Genomic DNA, 22,866 nt, shown 5'->3' with positions numbered 1-22,866 from the left:
ATCTGTGTGTCCATCCATATTGTTGTAATTGTGCAGGCATGTCTGGTGCAGTTTTTCCACATCATATTCCCTCGTAATCTCCTTTATAAGGTATAAAGCCTCGTCTCCTTCAATCATTCATCATAGCTTAGTCTAGCTAGGCCTGGAATCATCATCTTAGCCGTATGCTGAACCCTCTCTATGGCAGGTGTGTCCTCCTTTAGATGTGCTGACCAAAACTGCAGACAATATGCCAGGTTAGATCTCACTAAATTCCTATACAGTGTTAAAACTACCTATTTCGGTTTATAATTTATCCCCCTATGAATACAACCTAAAACCATGTTTGCTTTACCTGTAGCTACCTGGCAATGTGCCGTCTGCTTACCCCGTTATCTATTACCACCCCCAGATCCTTCTGTGCGACACGCTCCAAGATTGCCCCTCACATCATATCATCTTCATTTTCATCGTTCTTGGCCATCCCCAGCACTTTACACTTGTTTAGGTTAAATTACATCTGACATTCTTTCATCCAATCTATGCAGGTATCAATACTTTCCTGAATCTGATCACCACCCTCTCTGCGATCTACCACCTTACCTCCAAAGTATGTGCCATCCGCAAATTTGGAAAGCCTACTCTTTACCCCACGATCCAAATTGTTGATGTAAATTCTGAATAATAATAATAATAATAATGGTCCGAGTACTGATCCCTGAGGTTTCCCATTACTTCCATCCTCCCAGCTAGACATCTTCCCAATCACAGCCACTCTTTGCTGCCCATCACTAATTCAGTTTTCAATCAAGTTAGCTACCTCACCAGGCACTCTACAAACCCTCACCTTGGCTAAAAACCTCCTATGTGGTATCTTATCAAATACCTTTCGGAAAGTCTAGAAATACTACATGTACAACATCAATAGACCTGCCATCTGACCCTCATTATTCACCAATCGTCATGTGATATTCCCATTGGGCCCACACTTTTTTTTCTTTTTTTTTGTATACAAGATCGAGGCTCGTGAAAGAGCTAACATTAATCACACAGAAAGACAAACCGACACATAAAACATATAACATGGGGAGCGGTAGACAAGATTGGGCAAGAGGGGGAGGAACACAAACACAACATCTGAGAGCAGGGACATCGAGAGATCAGTGGGAGGGAGAGGGCTTTGGGGGGGGGGGGGGGGAAGGCATGGGAAGGGGGGATGGGAGAGGTATAAAACATATGGACATTGCCAGGACTTCCAGGAAAGAAGTTGGAATTTCAAACAAGGTGGATCTTATCCCTTTCCTTGCCCTTGTATATTTAAATATTGTATTCCAGTTATATTTCATATTGCTGGCTATGTCCTTTTCATATTCAGTTTGTGCGTGGTGAGTAATTTTCTTAACGAATCCCTTTTTCCTCCTATACAGATGTAGAGATTATATATAACAAGCATTCTGAGTATTGCGCTGCAATACATGTCCCCTACGGGCAGTCTGTCGTCCGCAAAACTGTGTGAATTATATAACCAAATTTGGTCCGATTTGCACCAAATAAAGTTTATGAATGGTTGCACAGACCCCTACTTCTCACTAAAAGTGGAAAAAGAATGTAAATTGGAGTTAAAACAAGCCCGCAAGGTCACTCCGTGGAGCGGCCTGCACGTATTGCACTATGTGTGAATTATATAATTACCAACTCACGGTCTGAGGTAACTCGGCTAAAGATTATCCGATTTGCACCAAATAAAGTTTATGAATGGTTGAACAGACCCCTACTTCTCACTAAAAGTGGAAACAGAATGTAAATTGGAGTTAAAACAAGCCCGCTCCCTGGAGCGGCCTGCACGTATTGCACTATGTGTGAATTATACAATTACCAACTCACGGTCTGAGGTAACTCGGCTAAAAATTATCCGATTTGCACCAAATAAAGTTTATGAATGGTTGCATAGACCCCTACTTCTCACTAAAAGTGGAAAAAGAATGTAAATCGGAGTTAAAATAAGCCCGCAAGGTCGCTCCGTGGAGCAGCCTGCACGTATTGCACTATGTGTGAATTATATAATTACCAACTCACGGTCTGAGGTAACTCGGCTAAAGATTATCCGATTTGCACCAAATAAAGTTCATGAATGGTTGCACAGACCCCTACTTCTCACTAAAAGTGGAAACAGAATGTAAATTGGAGTTAAAACAAGGAATATTAACAGCTTTGACTTACCGCACTCCAAATTATAGTCCAGAAAACTGTTGGGGAAATTCCCAAAGTTCAAAGTGCCATAAGTTTGTCAAAAATGATCGAAACGTCGTGAAGTTCGAACGTGACCTGTGACTTATCATGAGGAAACCATGTACCAAGTTTGAAATCATTAGCATTAAGAGTTTAGAAAAAAAGTCCGGAAAACTGTTCTTTGCGTGACGGACAGACGGAGGGACGGCGTGCAAACCTATAGTCCCCTCCGGTGTACACCGGTAGGGGACTAATAATACATTATATTTACATTTAAGTGATTTTTTTTTCGGAAATGGATATCAGAAAAATTTCCACCTCTGCATCAACGACACGAACCCCGTCGTTTCTCCCGATGAGATCAAGTTCGCAGAAAGAGCTGGAGAGTTTAGGGAGAGGATCATCACCTCATTGTGATATTTAGCTCGACAAGGCCAAGCAATCAGCAGGAGGGATGCCTCAGAATGTAACTTCAAAATACTTTTGCAGTTACGGGCTGAGAATGATGCAAACCTCAAGGCATGGCGGGCAAGAATGACGACGTTTACAAGGGTGGAAATTCAGAACGAGATTCTACAGGTGACGAGTCATGCCACCCTGAAAAATGTTTGCAGTAATGTGAATGAAAGGTCCATTCAGTTTGGACTCATGACTGATGGAACTCAAGACATTCAGGGCAATGAGTGGGAGTAAGCGCGCGTTACGTTAAGGACTTATTCACTGTTGAAGACGACTTGTTGGGCCCTCTACCAAGTATCATAAACAGGAGGATCAACTTTGTAAGATGCTGCATGATGTCCGGATACGGCTACAACTTCTGATTAAACACCTCAGAGCACAGACTTACGATGGAGCGAGCACTTTAACCTAAAACAACCCTCCATCCGGACCAAATTCAGATCCTGGGGGGACAGGGCCTTCTCCATCGCTGCTCCCACCCTCTGGAACTCACTACCTCACACCATCAGAGACTCCTCCTCACTCACCACATTCAAAACATCACTAAAGACCCACCTGTTCAACGCTGCATTCAACATTCAACCCACAGCATTTAACCCCTGACTATCTCTTCTCCTTCTCCCTCCTTTTGCTTTAAATATTTCCCTATTGATTCTTGTCTTGTCTTTTTTATTCTTGTCTTATATATATGCCGTATATCGCTGCTGTTTGTTTTCTTGATTCTTGTCTTTTTGCAATTGTTGTTTTCATGTATTGTTATGCATTATGTTTTCCACTCTGTCAAAGCGCCTTTGGGCTTCTGGAAAAGCGCTATACAAAATAAATGAATTATTATTATTATTATTATGTGTTGGTGCAACCTTCACCTGTAAAACAATTCAAATAGATGGTTTCTTACAACAAATTACCCCGACCACCAACATATCACCCTCTCCTGTCCCCCACATCCTCACCTGTGCCAAACAGTAATTCCTTGGATCCTCGTCTTCCAGCTCATACTTATCCAGCATCTCTCGAACTATCACATCGGCAGTGTCTGAAGGAGCCAAACGTGCTGCCAGGGTAGGACCTGACGGTCGAAGACTGTCGGCAAATATGCGCAGCATTCCCCCTGACAAGTACACGCAATCACACGATGGTGTGATGTGAAAAATAAAAAAGAATGCCGATACGTTTCAATCCGCCACGTAGACAGGTAAACTGGTAAACTGGTTAAGGGGAAAACAAGACAGTGGGGACTCACGAACAAAGATCTAAATTACAGGATTAGCAACCAGGACAACACCCTGGATGGTCGATGACACACAACGTTCGGGTCCATTTTACACACAAGGTCCAGGTGTTATAACATGACGAACACTGCCAATGTAATGCATGTATTTCCCAGGCCTGCGGATTTCACAGAAACGATCGTTACCGGTAGCGTGTCGGTAACGTGATAGCAAAAACACAGAACCGAAAGTACGTTTCCCACCGCAGAAAGGCAGTGTAAGGCAAAAAGATGTAGTATTTACCTTCACGTGTGATTTGCAGCTAACTATTTTAGAAGTTGAGTTTTATTTCCAACAAAATTAGGCCGGCAAAGCAGATAGCATGTAGTTTCCCACATTCAGGTTCGCGATATGACTTCCGCTTTGACGGACATGCGCATCGGTCTAAATCACAGACTTACTTTTCAAAATGGCATCCGTTGCTCAGCGAAAAAAACCCCGAAAATGTCGCCTTAAAAACATTACGAAAATGGTCATTCAGCGACGATTTTGAAGCGGATTGCGATGGGGAAGGCTTGGTCACATTGCTTCGCTGCAAAGTATGTGCCACTCATTACACAGACATACGGAAGGAGGCATCGTGCCGGGGTGCAAGCGGTCCACCACCGACGGCGGTTGTGAACTACGTGAACGGCGTGACCTGTGTTCACAAGGTAAAGGGAGACACTGCCAACCGAACCTACTGCAGTACATTTGGAGATGGAGAAAAAAAATGGAGAATCATCATATAACTTAAAATAATAATAAAACTATTTCATGAGGGTATACACAATCAAATTGACAGAATTTGCTCTTCTCTGATAACACTGGGCTGCATTTGAAATATTTTTTTCAGAGGTCTAGGTTATCTCAACGTTTCTTATATGTTTTCTGCATGCTGAATTCAGAAATGTATCTAATTTCGCTCAATCAGGTCAAGTTTTTATGCTATCTCAATTTTAAGGAAAAAAATAATCAAAATTTTTTAATTAGCATTTTTAAAATTCAAACTCAGACTTACATTGACAGAAAATGTACAAACTATACATATAATGACACACAAGTACACTTAATGTGGAAGAAAGTGCTTTCTCAATTACTTTCATTTCAATTTCAGAAAAATATAGATAAATCGTTGTTTCTGGCAACACCCAACTTCAGTCGCTCCAGCAGCTGCGTGGCTCAGTCTGGTGTCTCCTGTCCACTTAGGTGCATGTGAGCGGCAGTACGTCCTGCGTAGTCCTCCTTACTATAACATTACTGTGATTCACGATGAATCGAAAGTGCAAGAATGACCCAAACAAGTTCTGCTATATCTGTGGTAAAGTGACCATGCCAGACCGGCAGTCTAACATCACACGTTTTGTAAGAAAAAGCTATCACGCATATTTTGGAATGAAACTTGGTGACCAGGACAAAGCCTTTGCCCCTCATATATGCTGCAAAACGTGCGTTGAGAGTCTGCGGTGCTGGAGCCACAAGAAGATTGAGTGTCTGCCTTTTGGTATCCCAATGGTGTGGAGGGAGGGAAGAGATCATACTAATGACTGTTATTTCTGTATGACAAACCTACAAGGTGAGTTTATCAATTTTGTTTGAGTTTAACTTTATGTTTAATAAATTCCCAAACATTCTAAATTGTTTAACTTTATATATCATGTCACCCCCTTGACGGTATGTCTATCTCTTTCATTTTAGGCATAAATCGAAAAAACAAGCAACACTTAAAGTATCCAGACGTGCCATCTGCCATTAAACCAGTGCCTCATGGACCAGGAATTCCAATTCCAGCACCGCCCAAAAATTGCAGACATTTGGCGTCCGATTCCGATGAACAAATGGAAGATGGTGACATATCTGGTACATATCAACCTACGGGCGAGACAAGTCAACCCAAGCTCTTTAGCCAAGCGGAGTTGAACGATTTGACACGAGATTTGTGTTTGTTCAAAGAATCTGCTCAGTTGCTAGGGTCACGACTTCGTGAAAGTCGTTTGTTAGCTCCTGAAACTACATTCTCCTGGTACCGCAGCCGTGAAGAAGAGTTTCGAGAATATTTTAGTTCGGATGATGAAGTTTCTCTGGTTTACTGTAGCAACATCACCGGCCTCATTGCAGCTATGGGTTTAGCGTATGATCCTACAGAATGGCGGCTCTTCATCGACTCCTCAAGTAGAAGCTTGAAAGCAGTACTACTGGCAAAGGGCGGATGAGCTCCCTTTGGGAGCCATCGGCCATCTACCACGGAGATGGTGTCTCCGAAAAAAAAACACCCAATTGCGGTGGGAAAATTTATTTTGGTTCAAGTTGGGTGAAACATCCTCAACAATTTCCTTCATACAGCACTATGTACAAGACAAGACAAGCAGCACTATGTACAACGCAACTGGCCAGAAAAATCTGGCCTGGAACCAGGTTCCCACAACGTTGTGTCACACGCTCTTGTGAATCCTCAGAAGATTCTACTTCCGCCACTGCACATCAAGCTCGGACTTATGAAGAATTTTGTCAAAGCATTGAACAAAGAAGGTCGAGCTTTCGCTTTCCTGAACAAGAAATTTCCTCGCGTAAGTGAGGCCAAACTGAAAGCAGGCATTTTTGATGGCCCTCAGATCAGGGAGCTTATGAAAGATCCTAAATTCGACGAAAGTATGGAGAGCAATGAGAGGAATGCCTGGCTCTCATTCAAATCCATTGTGACGAACTTTCTGGGCAATCACCGAAGTCCAGAGTATGAATGTGTTGTGGAAGGGCTCCTGCAGAGCTTCCAGGCTCTTGGTGCACGTATGTCCATAAAGATGCATTTTCTCAGCTCGCATTTAGACTACTTTCCGGAAAACTGTGGTGATGTCAGCGAGGAGCAAGGAGAACGGTTTCACCAGGATATTCGAGTGATGGAAGAGAGGTACCAGGGCCGATGGGATGTCAACATGCTTGCGGACTACTGTTGGTGCCTCAAGAGAGATGTTACAGATGCGACACACAGACGAAAATCTTTGCGAAAGCCATTTATTCCGCATTAATTGTTTTCCTTCGTCTTTTTAATGTTGAATTTCACATTAACGGTACTTGTGCGTCATTATATGTATAGTTTGTACATTTTCTGTCAATGTAAGTCTGATTTTGAATTTAAAAAATGCTAATTAAAAAAACAAAAATTTTGATTATTTTTTTCCTTAAAATTGAGATAGCATAAAAACTTGACCTGCTTGAGCGAAATGAGATACATTTCTACATTCAGCATGCAAAAAGCATATAAGAACCGTTGAGAAAACCTAGACCTCTGAAATGACGCAGACCAGTGTAATAAACATCAACCTCAATAATGAACATGCGTTAATTACATTGCATACATGTAAATGACAGGATTTATTATTGGAGACTACATTTTTAATTCTGTATTACAAATGTTTTGCTTTACAAATTATAAAGGAAAAAAAATCGTTTCCCATTCGGTTTGGGCACGGAACCGGAATTTTGTTTCCCATCGGTTCCCATAAACTTAAATCACGGAACCGAAAAACGGTTACCGAAGAGATCTGAAATCCCCAGGCCTCATTTCCTCATATAACACCATACCATATGACCGTGTCCCAATGCAACAACAAAGGATGCAATTGGAGCAGCATCTCAAACCGCACAAACACCTCAAAAGCTCACCAGAGACCGGCCGCCCGTCCTCCCCGTGGAAATCCTGCATGCGCTTCTCCATACGCTGCTGCCGGCGCCGTTTCATCACCGCATCCGGGTTAGAAATGGTTCGTGTGAAGCTCGTCTCCGGCATCTCCTTGTAGACTTCTTCTGCCAGTTTAGATCCCGTCATGGACCTGCCATAACACCCAAGGTCAAAACGGCAACAACCCTTCCTCTCTACCCCCACCCACTGAAGCTGCCATTAATAAAACGTAACGAAGTCCTCATCCTTGTTAGCATCCGTCACTAATGAAGAATCTACTGTTAGATGTGCAAAATGTTCTCTCAAAGTGTGTGTGTGTGTGTGTGTGTGGGGGGAGGGGCGAGGGGGGTGAGGAGTCATGTAAAAGGTAGCTCATTAGTGCTGCACCCTCTGCCCACCTGCTGTGATCTCATTGGTGCTGCACCCTCCCTCCCAGCTATTAAATAATTGATGCTGTATGCTCAACTCTAGCTGAGATCACATTGGTGCTGTACCCTCCCCCTCCGTTAGATGTTCTCATTGGTGCTGCACTCTCCCTCCAAGATGTGTTCTAATTGGTGCTGCCCCCTTCCTCCCAGCTGTGATCTCATTGGTGCTGCACCCTCCCTCCCCACTGTGACCCAATTGATTCTGCACTCGGCCAGGTGTTCTCACGGGTGTTGCACAATCCCACGGCGATCCGATTGGTGCTGCACACTATTCCAGCTGTTCACACGGGTGCTGCACAATCCCTTCCATCTGTGTTCCCATTGGTGCTGCACACTCCCAGCTGTGATCTTATTGGTGCTGCACCCTCCCTCACAGATGTGTCCTCAATGGTGCTGCACTCTCCCTCCCAGATGTGTTCTCAATGGTGCTGCACTCTCCCTCCCAGATGTGTTCTCATTGGTGCTGCCCCCTTCCTCCCAGCTGTGATCTCATTGGTGCTGCACCCTCCATCCCCACTGTGACCCAATTGGTTCTGCACACTCTTCAAGCTGTTATCACGGGTGCTGCACAATCCCACTGTGGTCCAATTGGTGCTGCACACTCCCCGCTGTGATCTTATTGGTGCTGCACCCTCCCTTCTAGCTGTGTTCCCAAATCAACAAGCATTGTGAGTATTGCGCTGCAATACATGTCCCCTACCGGCAGTCTGTCGTCCGGAAAACTGTTGGGGAAATTACCAAGGGTTATTCACCCACAGGTTCTGAATCGTTCCCAATCGCTAATTACCTCAGGACGGGCTCACCTGTGGTTCGCACTCGGGACTTCGATTTATACACCTTGCAGACAGGTCAGCAGAAGCACGAGAAAATAAGTTGTTGATAAAGAACCTTTCGAGTCGCTAAACATCAGTAATTTATTCTATTTTCCGGTTCACGATCAATGATCAATGTGTATATATAATATATATGTTGCTCAGCTTGGCTCCGCCCCTCCCGAAAGCACGCGCTGTGTCACGATTTTGACGTTCGCAGACGAGGCTGAGGGCGTGCGGTGCGGCTTGACGAGAACTCTAGAATAAACAAGAGATACCCATTTTAAAAATATTTTCGTTTAATTAACGATATCTGCCAAACCACGTGCGCCATCGCAAATTCCAAAAGGACATTTTAGTAGACCGACATGCTGAACAGATCTGTCAAGTTTCCCCTCGATTGGATCAAAAATGAGGGAGGAGCTCGGTTTTAAAGGTTCATGCTTAAAAACGTCACAACTCTGAAACCATGTGACGCATGACGTCATGCTCGATGACTTTTTTGTTCGTCATGGGTATGGGATTCTGCCTGCAAAGTTTGGCGTCGAACTGTTCAGCCGTTGCAAAGAAAAAGGGGTTTTCGTGTTTTCACGAAAAACAATATGGCGGCCGAACCACGTGACCTGTGACGTCATAATCACCATGAAAAGATTCTACAGACCAAGTCCCCCCTACGGTGAAAATTTGATCTCAATCGGTCCTATTATTGCAGAGAAAATCTTTTTTAAAGGAAATTAAAACTTAAAATGACACCGAGTTAAGGATCATCAGAATTATCAGAATTCCCAAAGTTCAAAGTGCCATAACTTTGTCAAAAATGATCGAAACGTCATGAAGTTCGAACTTGATCTGTAACTTATGAGGAAACCATGTGCCAAGAAAATTTGATCTCAATCGGTCCTATTATTGCAGAGAAAATCTTTTTTAAAGGAAATTAAAACTTAAAATGACACCGAGTTAAGGATCATCAGAATTATCAGAATTCCCAAAGTTCAAAGTGCCATAACTTTGTCAAAAATGATCGAAACGTCATGAAGTTCGAACTTGATCTGTAACTTATCATGAGGAAACCATGTGCCAAGTTTGAAATCATTAGCATTAAGAGTTTAGAAAAAAAAGTCCGGAAAACTGTTCTTTGCGTGACGGACTGACGGACTGACAGACTGACAGACTGACGGACTGACAGACGGAGGGACGGCGTGCAAACCTATAGTCCCCTCCGGTGTACACCGGTAGGGGACTAATAAAAGAAACATCAGCATACCCTTCTAGCATGCTATCCGAAATGCTTTCCACATCTTCCTCGTGAAGTGACGCCTCCCTTTCTCGACGCTTCTTCTCCTTGTCTCTGTCCTTCTTTGAGAGAGATCTCCGGAAATTGTGAATCACGCCTTCCTTCTCCGGTCGACTTGCACCGTTGCTTGCTGGTTTCTGGATCGGCAAGGACAGTGATGAATTACAACTTTGGCACTTAAACGGCAGTTTTGAATTTAAAACGGTGGATGTATTTTTATCTCCAAAAAAACAAAACAAAATATGAACCTGGATACAATCAATAACCATGTTCTTCAATTCTGCATCCCAAGAATGCAGACTAAGAACATACCCTCCTAAAAATTGGTGGATTTACAGATTGGCTTAAAAATAAATAAATAGGGGCAATACCCCTGGGAGCTCACCTGGTAGATTAAAGCAGTATACCTCACCGCCTAAATGTATTTTAATCAGTATCACGGTATTTTAAACCAATTTCAATGGTTGCTGGAAGACAGGGCAGGATGTAGAATCATACTAACAGTAATCACAAGACTTTAAACAAACAAACAAAAAAATACCTATTTTAGGGAACCCCCACCTCCACCCCCCATACACTCCCTCAGGGCCCGATTTTTTTTTTAATGCCGTGAACAAACTTTGGTACATCATGGTTGTTGAAGGTTGTGGTCAAGTTTCATCCAAATTGTAGGTGTAGTTTCTGAAAACAAGCGTTACGCCTAGGTCCCCTGTCAGGGAAGTGATGTGAGTTGACAAAGTGGAAGACGCAGAAAACATGCTATGATATGATATTTCGCTCACAAGGTTCAGACATACATGGAGGCGGCCATCTTGGATTTTGACGTGGCGACCCAATGTTCAATAGCGTTTTTCCTTATGCCTAGATACACCCACACACCAGATTAGAAGTTGGTACTTCGCTTATTTTTCAAGATATTCCACTCAAGGTTCAGACATACATGGCGGCGGCCATCTTGGATTTTGACGTAGCGACCCAATTTCAAACAGCGTTCTTGCTTGTGCCTAGATACACCCACACACCAGATTAGAAGTTGGTACTTCGCTTATTTTTCAAGATATTTCGCTCACAAGGTTCAGACATATATATGGTGGCGGCCATCTTGGATTTTGACGTGGCGCCCCAATTTTCAATAGCTTTCTTCCTTATGCCGAGATACACCCACACACCAAATTAGAAGTTGGTACTTCACTTATTTTCCAAGATATTCATCTCACAAGGTTCAGACATACATGGCGGCGGCCATCTTGGATGTTGATGTAGGGACCCAATTTTAAACAGCGTTCTTCCTTATGCCGAGATACACCCACACACCAGATTAGAAGTTGGTACTTCGCTTCTTTTTCGAGATATTTCGCTCACAAGTTTCAGACATATATATGGTGGCGGCCATCTTGGATTTTGACGTGGCAACCCAATGTTCAATAGCGTTCTTCCTTATGGCGAGATACACCCACACACCAAATTAGAAGTTGGTACTTCGCTTATTTTTCAAGATATTCATCTCACAAGGTTCAGACATACATGGCGGCGGCCATCTTGGATTTTGACGTGGCGACCCAATTTTCAATAGCGTTCTTCCTTATGCCTAGATACACCCACACACCAGATTAGAAGGTGTTACTTCGCTTATTTTTCAAGATATTAATCTCACAAGGTTCAGACATACATGGCATCAGACATACATGGCGGCGGCCATCTTGGATTTTGACGTGGGTTGCACCCACACACCAAATTCGAATGCGGTCCTTCGCTTACGCACGCACACCCGCACGCAAACACGCACGCACCGACGGAGGGGAAAGCCATAGTCCCCCTTTCGCTACGCTGTGCGACGGGGGACAAAATGGCAAATACCTATTTTAGGGGGACAACCCCAACCTCCATAACCGCCTTAAACCCCAATTTTTTAAATGGCGGGGACAAACGTTTGTACATCACGGATGATGGTGGTTGTGGTCAATTTTTATCGAAATAGTGTGTTTGGTTTCAGAGGAAATAGCAAATTTATATTTGGGGGGGGGGGGGGGGGGGTCAAACCTGGATCCACTTTGACCCCCAATAAAACCACCTTAGACCGAAATTTTTTAAATGCCGTGAACAAACTTTACTCACAACACAACAAATATAATTTGTGCCAAGTTTGGTCGCAATCCCATTAGCTGTTTCAGAGAAGAAGTTGCAAGTGTTTACGGACGGACGGACGGACGACGCGCCATCTCATAAGCTCCCCGGAACTTCGTTCCAGGTGAGCTAAAAATTAACCAATTTATATTTTAATTTTATTTAAAAATAAAACAAAACTCGTCTCTAATCTTCCCCTGTTGCAATTGCCCTCTCACCCCACCCAAATCCCTATTGAAAAAGGACCATAACCAAGCTACTAACCTCAACGAAAAAATTGTCATGACGCTTTCAAACACAGCCATCTGGTTAATTTGCTTCATCTCCATTTCAAGTAAAAATTATGATGTACAATGTACAATGTACAGGGTGGCCTGAAAGCCCCTTTACCCCAGCGAAAATGCCCATACCTCGGTCCTTCTCCCCCTCCGTGGTATGTGGCAACACTAACTCACCAATTAATTATACCAAGTACTGCAGATAAAACCTGTATATCTACGATAAATGGCTAAGGTGTGTGTGTGTGTGTGTGTGTGTGTGTGTGTGTGTGTGTGTGTGTGTGTGTGTGTGTGTGTGTGTGTGTCTGGTTGTTATCACCATTTGCGGGTTCCGGGAGGTAGAACGGAGTCCTCTCAGGACCCAAAGTATCCACCTCATCTTCGGTAAGGGATCACGGTTCATCGACCAAACTGTTCAACTTTTCCAGAGTTTTGTTCTAAGGGCTCTTTTTCAGGATTGTCACCGAACCCCAGATTGCCTCCAGTTGTAGTTCATTTATGGTAATATTACCGACGATGGTTTTAAAAAATCGTAGTGAGGCTCTTCTTCATCATTCCTGTTGCTCCAATTTATCACTGGAACAATGCCAATGCTCTTCAGCTTCCAAGATTTCTTAACTTCATTTTTGAGGTCCAGGAATTCTCATTTTCTTGATTTCTGTGTTTAGGCAAAAATCGCCGGGTACTGATATCTCAATCATCAATGTTGTCCTTTTCTTTTTGTTCTTGAGTACAATGTCCGGACGCAATGCTTTGTTTTCTATGTTTACACTCGATGGAATAATCAGGTCGTACGAGAGCATGACGTCCTCATTTTCAATGATTGCCCTTGGTTCATGTTTCCATGAGTTTTCTGGTTGTGGGATGTTTACATTTTTGCAGATTTGACAATGAATCACTTTGCATACTTTGTTATGCTGTTGTGTGTAAAGTTGTTCTGATAATAGTTTTTTGCATCCCGAGATCAGGTGACTCCTACTTTCTGTTTCTGTCTTGCAGAATCTACACTTGTTCATCTGGCTCAGTCCTGCCATCTTTTTAAAATCCATTGGTGTGGTGTCCTTGATCTTTGGCATTTATTATGATTCGTTCTCCGTCGCAGTTCGGCTGACCTCTTCTTAACCATTCCAATGAGCCTTCTTTGTCTATCCGCACTCTGTCCAATTATTTATTATTTTTTGTAATTATCCTGCTCTTTTGTCTTTCTTACAATTGACATATATATATATATATATATATATATATATATATATATATATATATGTATATATATGTGTATATATATATATATATGTATATATATATATATATATATATATATATATATATATATATATATATATATATATATATATATATATATATATATATATATATATGCTTGTATTTCATCTTATATTGTGCTTTTGTCCTTTTTGCAATTATTGGGCCTGTATTTGTTGCCATTTCATTTTCCTGTGCAGCATCCTCTATTCACACCTGTTTTTTGGAAATTATTTGCAAGGTGAGTCAGGGATACCTTTTCAGATTTATTGTGTTCATGTTTGTTAAAAAATTGCATCCAATAGTCTGTTGAGCATTTCACATACTCGGTCTTACACTCATCACTCTGTGCACCTGGTTGAGTTCCATCAGGCCGCTCCCTCCTCCTTTCCTTGGCAGGTACATTCTCGGGATGCACTGGTTTTTGTACATTGTGTGTGTTTGTATGTGTGCTTGTGTGTGTGTATGCGTTGTTTTTTGCGGAGTTCAACTGGAGCTCTGATCTCCTGAGTTGATTAGGCTAATTGCCTACAAAGAATCCGGAATAATTCCCATATATCTGAACATGTGCCATGTTAAGGTGTATAGAGCAGTTTAATAGGTCCTTCCATGGCATGGCATTATAATTACAAAAACAATGATAACATTATAACAATGCATATATTAATTTAAAACAATAATATTGTCGTGTCCAGAGCGATTAGAACCTACACTGGACAGACGGACCGAACTTGCTTTATCTCCTTCAGACTGCATTCAATTATGGAGGATTTTACGCGGGTGCGGTTGAGAAGAAAAACGAGCACCTTAGCTCTGGTGAAAACAACAGGTTTATTCCCATAATAAATAACAAATGAAGGTTGAAATTCAATAAATAACTATTGATAATGAGATAATATAAATCTAAAGAAATCTAAGGCATCTCTCACTCCAGACTGAATCACAGATAGGGAAAGGGACAAAACCGGGAACTTAGCTCTGGTGGTAGCGGGAGGAGGATGGGCACAGAGCAGCCCCGAGCAGGCAATGAGACGGGATGAGGAGACGGGCAAGAAGACGAACAGGCAGCAGTAAACGAAAATGGCACAGGGCCACAACAGGGAGACAGGAAGACTAGCTTATAAGCTCTCCTCAAAGACACTCCAAAAACCCTCTCTGGCTTTCGCCAGATCCTCTCAAACTCTAATCCTCTTCTCGAACACTCCCTGCACACGCTCCAATCTCCTCAAATCTCTATTGACTCCTCAGACCACCCATGGTCCCTGTCCACCCTCGTCCCTCAACTCCTTGGCAATGCTCCGCTCCTTGGTAGTGTTCATAGCTCCGCCCCTCTCTCTCCCAATATCTCCCAGTACCCCTAGTAGATGGCCACAGGAGGTTTCCCACACATTTGACCAACTGCAATCCATCGCTATTTATTACAATGCAACATATGGTATACATTCAAACAAGACAATCCTTAAGCTACATGTCCCTGCATATTACATCAAGATTGGCTAACTACAGACTTGGCATTTAATATGGAATTATTTTTTTTCTTGACTTGGGTTTACTTTCTTAACTCAGTATATCAATCTGGTGAGTTTCTTTTACACTTTGGTGATTTATTTGTTAAAAGAACCATGTCACTGATTGTCTGTCGCAGCAAGAAGTCAACAACAGGATTATATCACAGGTGGCGTGGCAAAATGTATGGACAGGTGCATTTGACGATTGACTTCACAGTCGGGTATACAAGGGTTGTTGCGTTATGTATTCGTGGAAAACAACTGCTGCACGTCTCCAAAAGTTATTGCCACTTCCTCTGGAGATGGTCCGTCAACTCGACAATGCTGTTTGTCATGGAGTGGTGGCTTAACAAAATTACGGCATGAAAAGAGCGTGCTATTGCTCGGCAGTATGGCATCACTCAAGGTCAGGTGTCAAAGATCCTGAAACGAAATGCTCAGAGGGGTGTCCCTACTCCAATACCGAGGCGAGGACGTCCCCGCAGAACCACAAGGAGGGATGATCACCAGCTGCACCGGTTAGTCCGCAATGGCCGTACCAAGTCAGCTAATCGGCTTCAGGCTGAGTGGCAGCAACTGACAAATGTGCCTGTATCCAGAAGGCTAGTCAACCAACGACTGGTTCAAGCAGGCTATCGTGCCAGGCGTCCCCTGAGAAAGCCACGCCTGACCAGACAACACTGCCAGTGCTGATTGCAGTGGGCCAGAGAGCACCGTCAATGGCAGCCAGGACACTGGAATCACGTGATCTTCAGTGACGAGTCTAGATTTCTGGTCTATCGTCAAGATGGCCGCGTCCGAGTGCGCAGACAAGTGCATGAAGCCTACAACAAAGATTGTATAGTGCCAAGAGTCCAAGCTGGAGGTGGTGGGGTGACCGTTTGGGCTGCTTTTCATGCAGGGGGCAAAACTGACCTGGTTGTTCTGAATGGAAACCTGAACCAGTTCAAGTACAGGGCCATTCTGGAAGAAACATTGCTTCCATTTGCTCGTGCAGCCTTTCGAGGAAACTTTGTCTTCCAAGATGACAATGCACGGCCTCATCGTGCTCGCATGATCCAACACTTTCTTGCTGACCGTGGTGTAGAGCATATGGAGTGGCCTGCCATGTCCCCGGATATGAATCCGATAGAGAACTTGTGGGCAGAATTAACGTGTCAAATCGACCACTTGGACCAGCAGCCGACCTCTGTGCGTGAATTGCAGCAGGCTATTGTCACTGCATGGCAAGCGATTCCTGTCCAAACCTTGGCAAATCTCGTGAACAGCATGCCTCAACGTGTACATGCTCTCCTGAATTGCTCATGGGGGTTACACGAAGTACTGAACTGTAATTTTACTGTCCGTAATCCCAGTCGTAATTTCACTTTTGTTTTTGTTAAAAAAAAATTTGGCTAATGTGCAAAATAAAGAGATACTTCTGGAAAACGTACAGAAATTTAACACATTACTGTCCATGAATTGAGTTCGATATCAGTTTCCATCACTTTCAAGGATCAATTTATTTGTTTCGAAATGTCAAATGTGGTTTTTGTTTCTTTTAAAGGTCACATTAACAAAATCTAGAATAATTTCAACATAATTCCAATGAACTTTTGGTTCTAAGACATTTTGAAAAGTAAGTTCACCCCCACAAAAAAAAGATTCCATATTAAATGCCAAGTCTGTACTTGCACAAAGACCATACTACTCTATACAAATCTCTAACTACCCCCGCACCCCCCCCACCCTCCACCCACAAACGTAACAATATTAACAACAATAATAATAGTAATATAGTTTGGCAATGATAATAACAAACATTTAATCCCCTTCCCCTTCCACCTCTCCCCACCCTGGCCCAAGCACATCTAGGACTGGTGAAAGGTAAGCTCATACACACGCACTACAGCAGGCAGGTATGCTACAAGACCGTGAAGAGCAATGAAAATTTGCACCAATGGACCAACGAGCCCACTAGTATTAAAATAGTTTAAGAACGGATGTTTAATACAAGAAGAGTAAACAGACTTTCAGGCCACCCTGGCACGCACACACGCACACACGTTACACCGTTGAGTCACTCTTCACAACTACGTAAAAGCTTCTCTAATTTCCTGTTATGACAATATGACTACAGTACCTTCATAGGAGCAACATCGTTCTCGTTCTTGAGCACAAACCGTCCCTCTCGATCATCCTTCGTCCAATTCAGCTGCACGATCAGAGGTTTCTCGTTAAGGTCGAGTCGCCGTTCCTCTGTGGCAAACCGCACACATGCACATTCTTCTGTTCATTTCAATTGAGGAGATAAATTCCAAGAATGCTCACCAAAACGGCATTTCATCAACACACACTAAATCTCCATCTCCTATATAAAAGCAAATGAGACGTTGCTTGTTTGTTTGTGACCCTACTCTTCTGAGCTCCCAAGGTTAATCACAACAAAACTTTATAGGATCACAATTTTTTACCATGATATACCTTGCCATGGATTTAAACAGTCATTTTCTCACAATTCATAACTTATAAACACACGAGCCAGCACCTGAGAGAAGGAAAGGGTGGAGGGAAGGAGGGGAGATGGTTTGGGAGTAGGTGGGGGCAGAGGTGGAATGAGGGAGGGTGTAGGGGGAAAGTGAGAGGAGTGTGTGAGGAGGCGGGGGCAGGGGTGGAATGAGGGAGGGGGGCAGGAGGAAAGTGAGAGGAGTGTGTGAGGAGGCGGGGGCAGGGGTGGAATGAGGGAGGGGGGAGGAGGAAAGTGAGAGGAGTGTGGGAGGAGGCGGGGGCAGGGGTGGAATGAGGGAGAGGGAGGGTAGGAGGAAGGTGGGAGGAGGTACCTGGTGAAGCCACCTTTGCTAGTTATTTATCTTCTCCTCCTCCTCTTCCCCTTATTATAAGGGGTGAGGTCCAATGACACCAAGCATCTGCCCTGCCTTGAACACAACACTCCTCCACTCCCCCGTGCCCTCAACCACCTCGCTCCACTCTCTAACCACCCCCACCTTACTCAATAACGGTTTATTATCAAATCAATTTATCGCAGCCAAAAGCTGAATTGTAAATGATTTACAATAAAATAAAATAAAACCACCTTTAGAGGCCATTTTTCCCCGCAAGCGGGGGTTGGCCTTTTTTGGGGACCGTGGTTGTTGTTGTTTTTTGGTCCCCTTTTTGAAGCAATGTTTTACGGCCGGATGCCCTTCCTGCCGCCAACCTTTTTGTCACCTTTTTACGACAAACAGGGAATTACCAGTGAACTGGTACTCAATTTGCCGACCTCGGAAGGATGACAGGCTGAGTCAACCCCCCTGGCGTTAATTCAGCGATCGACCGGGATTCAAACCCAGGATCCTAGGATCCTAAGCTGGCACCCTAGCCGCTAGCGCAACACCAGGCTATTTACAATATATATTTACAATATATTGTAATAATTTACAATATATATTTACAATATAGAATTAAAATAAATTTAAAAAACTGCAATGATTGTAATAACATCTACAAATAACTAAAATTTTAATCATTAAAAAGTACTGCTTATTGAAAAAAATTTTTTTTACAAGCTCACATACAGACATGCATAACATGAAAAAACATAGGGGCAATACCCCTGGCATTCACCTGGTAAAATAAACAGTCGAGACTACACCGACTAAAGGTATTGTTACGTTTATGGGGGGTAGCCAATGAAATACCTTAGGATTGTATAGTGTAGTGTGCCCCGAATGTCGCGACGAGGAAGAAGAACCTCCATGTAACCAAGTAGGGAATCTGTTCGGCCGGATGTCGCGTAAGGTCATATATTTGTCTACATGGTGAGGGGTGGAGCTATGTTAATTAGGTAGGGTATAAGGGTAATTCCCTGTGTATAGTTGCCTCTGTGGTTTTCCCCTTTTTCCTTATGACACACACCACACCAGCCATGCACTCAACACCTAAAATAAACCCCATAACAAGCGACCAAATTCAGACATTTGAACGCTGCCGCTAGTGCCGCCAGCCGAATCATCGCAACACCAAGCAGACAGGGCCGTGGGGTCGGGGGTGATGATTGGTCGGGGTGATGGACTGCTGCAATGGTACTCGCTGATTGGAGTGCGCGGGTGACGTCAGATGGAAGGTTCCAGGACCAGGAACGAAAAGGCAGAGCATCACAATTCTCTGTCTCTTTGTGTTCTGAGTTGATAGTGAGCAGTCACAGTTTTCTGTCTCCGGGCTGGCCTTCATAGCGTGCAGTCGCACCTTTCTCTCTATTGGCCGACATACAGTACGAACAGTCACATTTTATTATTCCTCTCTTGGTTTCAACGTTCGTGTCAGGCAGTCACAGCTCGTGCACTCTGACGCTCTTGGTTCATGGCTGGCACGCTCTGGGCGGACGCATCCTTTTCTTGTCTCGCCTCGGTGCTTTGTGGAGCGGACGACGAGGAAAGAATGAAGGCCTGCTCGCTTCGCATTCGGCGGCTGGGGTTAACGCAGCTGCGCGCCAAGGCATGCTTTCCCGCGCACAGACTCGGGGACCCGTTTGAGGGCCGACGGAGTTTGAGGGCCGCTCAAAGCTGAGTACACACAAACACTACGCCTTTATTTTCATTGACCTCTCCCTGTGTCCATTTCATGAGTCCATGTGGGGGCGCCCCAATTTAGGAATTAGTTTTACCATGCATTTCCTGTCCCTGCCATTATTTTCATTAAACCTGTTAATTTGTTGCATTTTAATTCCATGTCGGTCTGGTTTGATTATCGTGGTTCGAGGACACCAAGTGAAACCCATCCAGGTAAGCGCTCACTGCCCTCCACTACACCCTTGCGCGTATAAATAACACCGCCATAGTTGGACTGAATGCCTCGGAGTGTAAAGCTCGATCTGCCATTCGTCACCTTGGGGATCTTAATCCTCGGGGAACATGATAGTATTTTAAACCAATTTGAATGGTTTATAGAAGACAGAGCAGCATGTACAATCATACTAACATTTCATAAGACTTTGAACAAACAAAAAAAATACCCATTTTTGGGGGCAACCCCTACCATCCCTCCCCCCCCCCCCCCCCACCCACCCCTCCCATCCTGTATACCTCATCAGACTCCAATTTTTCCAATGCCTTGAACAAACATTGGTGCATCACAGGTGATGGTTGTGGTGAAGTTTCATTGAAATTGTGTATGTAGTTTCAGAGAAAAGGGCAAATACCTATTTTGGGGGACAACCCCCTAGTTGAACCCTCATGGCCCGATTTTTTTTAATGCTGTGAACAAACGTTGGTACAACACAGGTGATCAAGGTTGTGGTTAAGTTGCATCAGAATTGCATGTGTATATTCTGTGAAAAAAGCAAATAACTATTTGGGGGGGACAACCCCCCCCCCCCAAACACTCCCTCAGGGCCCGATTTTTTTCAATGCCGTGAACACACTTTGGTACATCATGGGTGATGAGGGTTGTGGTCAAGTTTCATTGATATAGTGTGTGTAGTTTCAGAGAAGAAAGCAAATATCTATTTTGGTGGGGTCAAACCTGGATGCACTTTGACCCCAGTAGACCCTCTTAGATCCAGATTTTTTAAATGCCTTGAACAAACCTTAGTCACAACTCAACAAATATAATTTGTGCCAAGTTTGTTCGCAATACCAACAGCAGTTTCGGAGAAGAAGTCTCAAGTCTTTAAGGACGGACTGACTGACAGACAGACAGACAGACAGACAGACAGACTGACAGACAGACTGACGCACTGACTGACGACGCACCATCGCATAAGCTCTCTTGAACTTCGTTCCAGGTGAGCTAATAAGGCACAATTCAATAATATGAGGTTACAATGACCACAATAATAAGTTACATTAATAATACTAGGGCATTGCCCGTACGTGGGTGCCCGTTCCTTGCCAAAAAAAAAAAAAAACGCTACCCGTACGCTCTACCCCGCCCGTACGCCCGTAAACAAAAAAAACAACGCTCTTCGCTTCCGCCCTTCGCTCTGACTGAATTGGGAGAAATAATGCGCATAAGAAATCGAATTACGTACCGTAATGGCGGTCAGCTCGTAACGCGCTCAGCTCCGCTCGTCTCACATCGGCCACGCCTACGCAACAAAGCGTTCTGTGATTGGCTGCCGGAAGTGAAGTCGTCAATGTCCGGAAGTTCGCAAATCGCAGTTACGATGAATCGTTTTAATTTAATCGCAGTTTGAATTCGTTTTAAAACATAGTTTAACGGCAACATAGTTTTCCAACGTGAAATAAATGAATACGCTGTCAAATGTGCCGTCCGAGGCAGAGTCTGATCGCCACGTTCGGCACACGTGATAGCTCGCTGCTCTCTGATTGGTTGAAGCGTTTTTTGGACATAGCTCGGTAAGTACTTGTCCGATTAATTACAAACCTTGAAAAGGCACATCCTCGGGTCCCCAGCAATATACCTGGCAAGTTTAAAGTATATCGGACCCGTGGTTGTCGAGAAACAGCGGTCACAGACACACAGACACACAGAGATTACTGGAATTATAGATAGATAAGATGCAGCAAGATGCTGCATCTATATATATAAAACACAGTGTGTGTGTGTGTGAGTGTGAGTGTGAGTGTGTGTGTGAGTGTGAGTGTGAGTGTGTGAGTGTGAGTGTGAGTGTGTGTGTGTGTGTGTGTGTGTGTGTGTGTGTGTGTGTGTGTGTGTGTGTAATGTTACCGATAGACTCCTAAACGGAGAGGCTTACGTGCTTGATATTTGACATAGACATGGCCATTGAGCCTGGGACGAACATGGTCGAACTCAAAATATTTGACGATTCATATTTTTTATTCATATTTACCTCAGCGCATTTCAGCGCACGGAATCAACGGAATCAGAACAGGTGGGCACTGATTCGCTCAGAGCAATCACGTGATGACGCTATGACGCTATAAACGCTATGACGCTATGAACGCTATGACGCTATGACGCTATGAAAAAAAAAATCGCTATGACGCTATAAAAAAAAAATCGCTATGACGCTATGAAATGCTATGAACGCTATGACGCTATGAAAAAAAAAATCGCTATGACGCTATGACGCTATGAAAAAAAAAAATCGCTATGACGCTATGAAACGCTATGAAAAAAAAAATCGCTCGCTTTTCCAAGGGGCTCGCTCCCCCCCCCCCCCCCCCCGTTCCCCTCCCCTCCCCCGCCCGGCAATGCCGGGTACTTCTGCTAGTATGTTATAAAATGCATAAACCAATATAAAGTTATGCCAACACAAAAAAGCCTAAAGAAAAATGGGAAAGGCAATATAAAGTATTACAATTTAAAATATCAAGATAATGAAAAGATCATAGTAATTACAACAAAACAATCAATTGTTGTAGAGTAGACCCAGAGTGGTGCACAGCAAAGACACCATGAAGTGTCGTGAGAAAAAATAAATAAATAAAGCTGTACCAGGCCTCTCCATGAGGTTCAACCAAACCGAAGAAGCCATGGAAGCTGCAACAATGACTGTCTCCCCAATCTCCATCCCACAACTCCAGCGATATCCATGGCATTTGTGCAGAAAAACACGGGGAAGTCGCATGCACACGCAGCGGAGAACACCAAGGTCTACATACA

General features: G+C 43.7%; 2 protein-coding genes across 21 annotated transcripts in view; one reads left to right on the top strand and one right to left on the bottom strand.

Moving 5' to 3' along the window:
- AFDN (afadin, adherens junction formation factor) overlaps nt 1–22,866 on the bottom strand; it is a 101,739-nt gene that overhangs the window by 60,229 nt on the left and 18,644 nt on the right. For all 20 annotated transcript variants that reach the window (XR_013623540.1, XR_010984462.2, XR_013623541.1 and 17 more), the window contains 4 exons: nt 17,423–17,538; nt 10,098–10,264; nt 7,578–7,744; nt 3,621–3,778 (listed from right to left, as the gene is read on the bottom strand). Coding sequence is in view for 16 of the 20 variants with exons in the window: in XM_068116500.2 (XP_067972601.2) it covers nt 3,621–3,778; nt 7,578–7,744; nt 10,098–10,264; nt 17,423–17,538 (608 nt within the window). In the remaining 4 variants the exon portion in view is untranslated. The remainder of the gene's footprint in view (nt 1–3,620; nt 3,779–7,577; nt 7,745–10,097; nt 10,265–17,422; nt 17,539–22,866) is intronic.
- On the top strand, nt 5,170–6,233 carry LOC137419375 (uncharacterized). Its single transcript, XM_068105451.2, has 2 exons — nt 5,170–5,493; nt 5,616–6,233. The coding sequence occupies exons 1-2, from the start codon at nt 5,190–5,192 to the stop codon at nt 6,128–6,130; spliced, it is 819 nt and encodes a 272-aa protein (XP_067961552.2). The 5' UTR covers nt 5,170–5,189; the 3' UTR covers nt 6,131–6,233.

This window comes from Myxine glutinosa, chromosome 5 (genome assembly GCF_964187855.1).
Source record: "Myxine glutinosa chromosome 5, kmMyxGlut1.1, whole genome shotgun sequence".
NCBI classification, from domain to species: Eukaryota; Metazoa; Chordata; class Myxini; order Myxiniformes; family Myxinidae; genus Myxine; species Myxine glutinosa.
Note: the sequence above shows the minus strand (reverse complement) of the source record. Positions and strands in the feature narration are given on the sequence as shown.

Bases quoted from the DNA above. Each gene is read 5' to 3' on its own strand.
- LOC137419375 (XM_068105451.2), top strand. From the start codon at position 5,190: ATGAATCGAAAGTGCAAGAATGACCCAAACAAGTTCTGCTATATCTGT. The intron at 5,494-5,615 runs GTGAGTTTATCA...CTTTCATTTTAG, and splicing joins CTGTATGACAAACCTACAAG to GCATAAATCGAAAAAACAAG.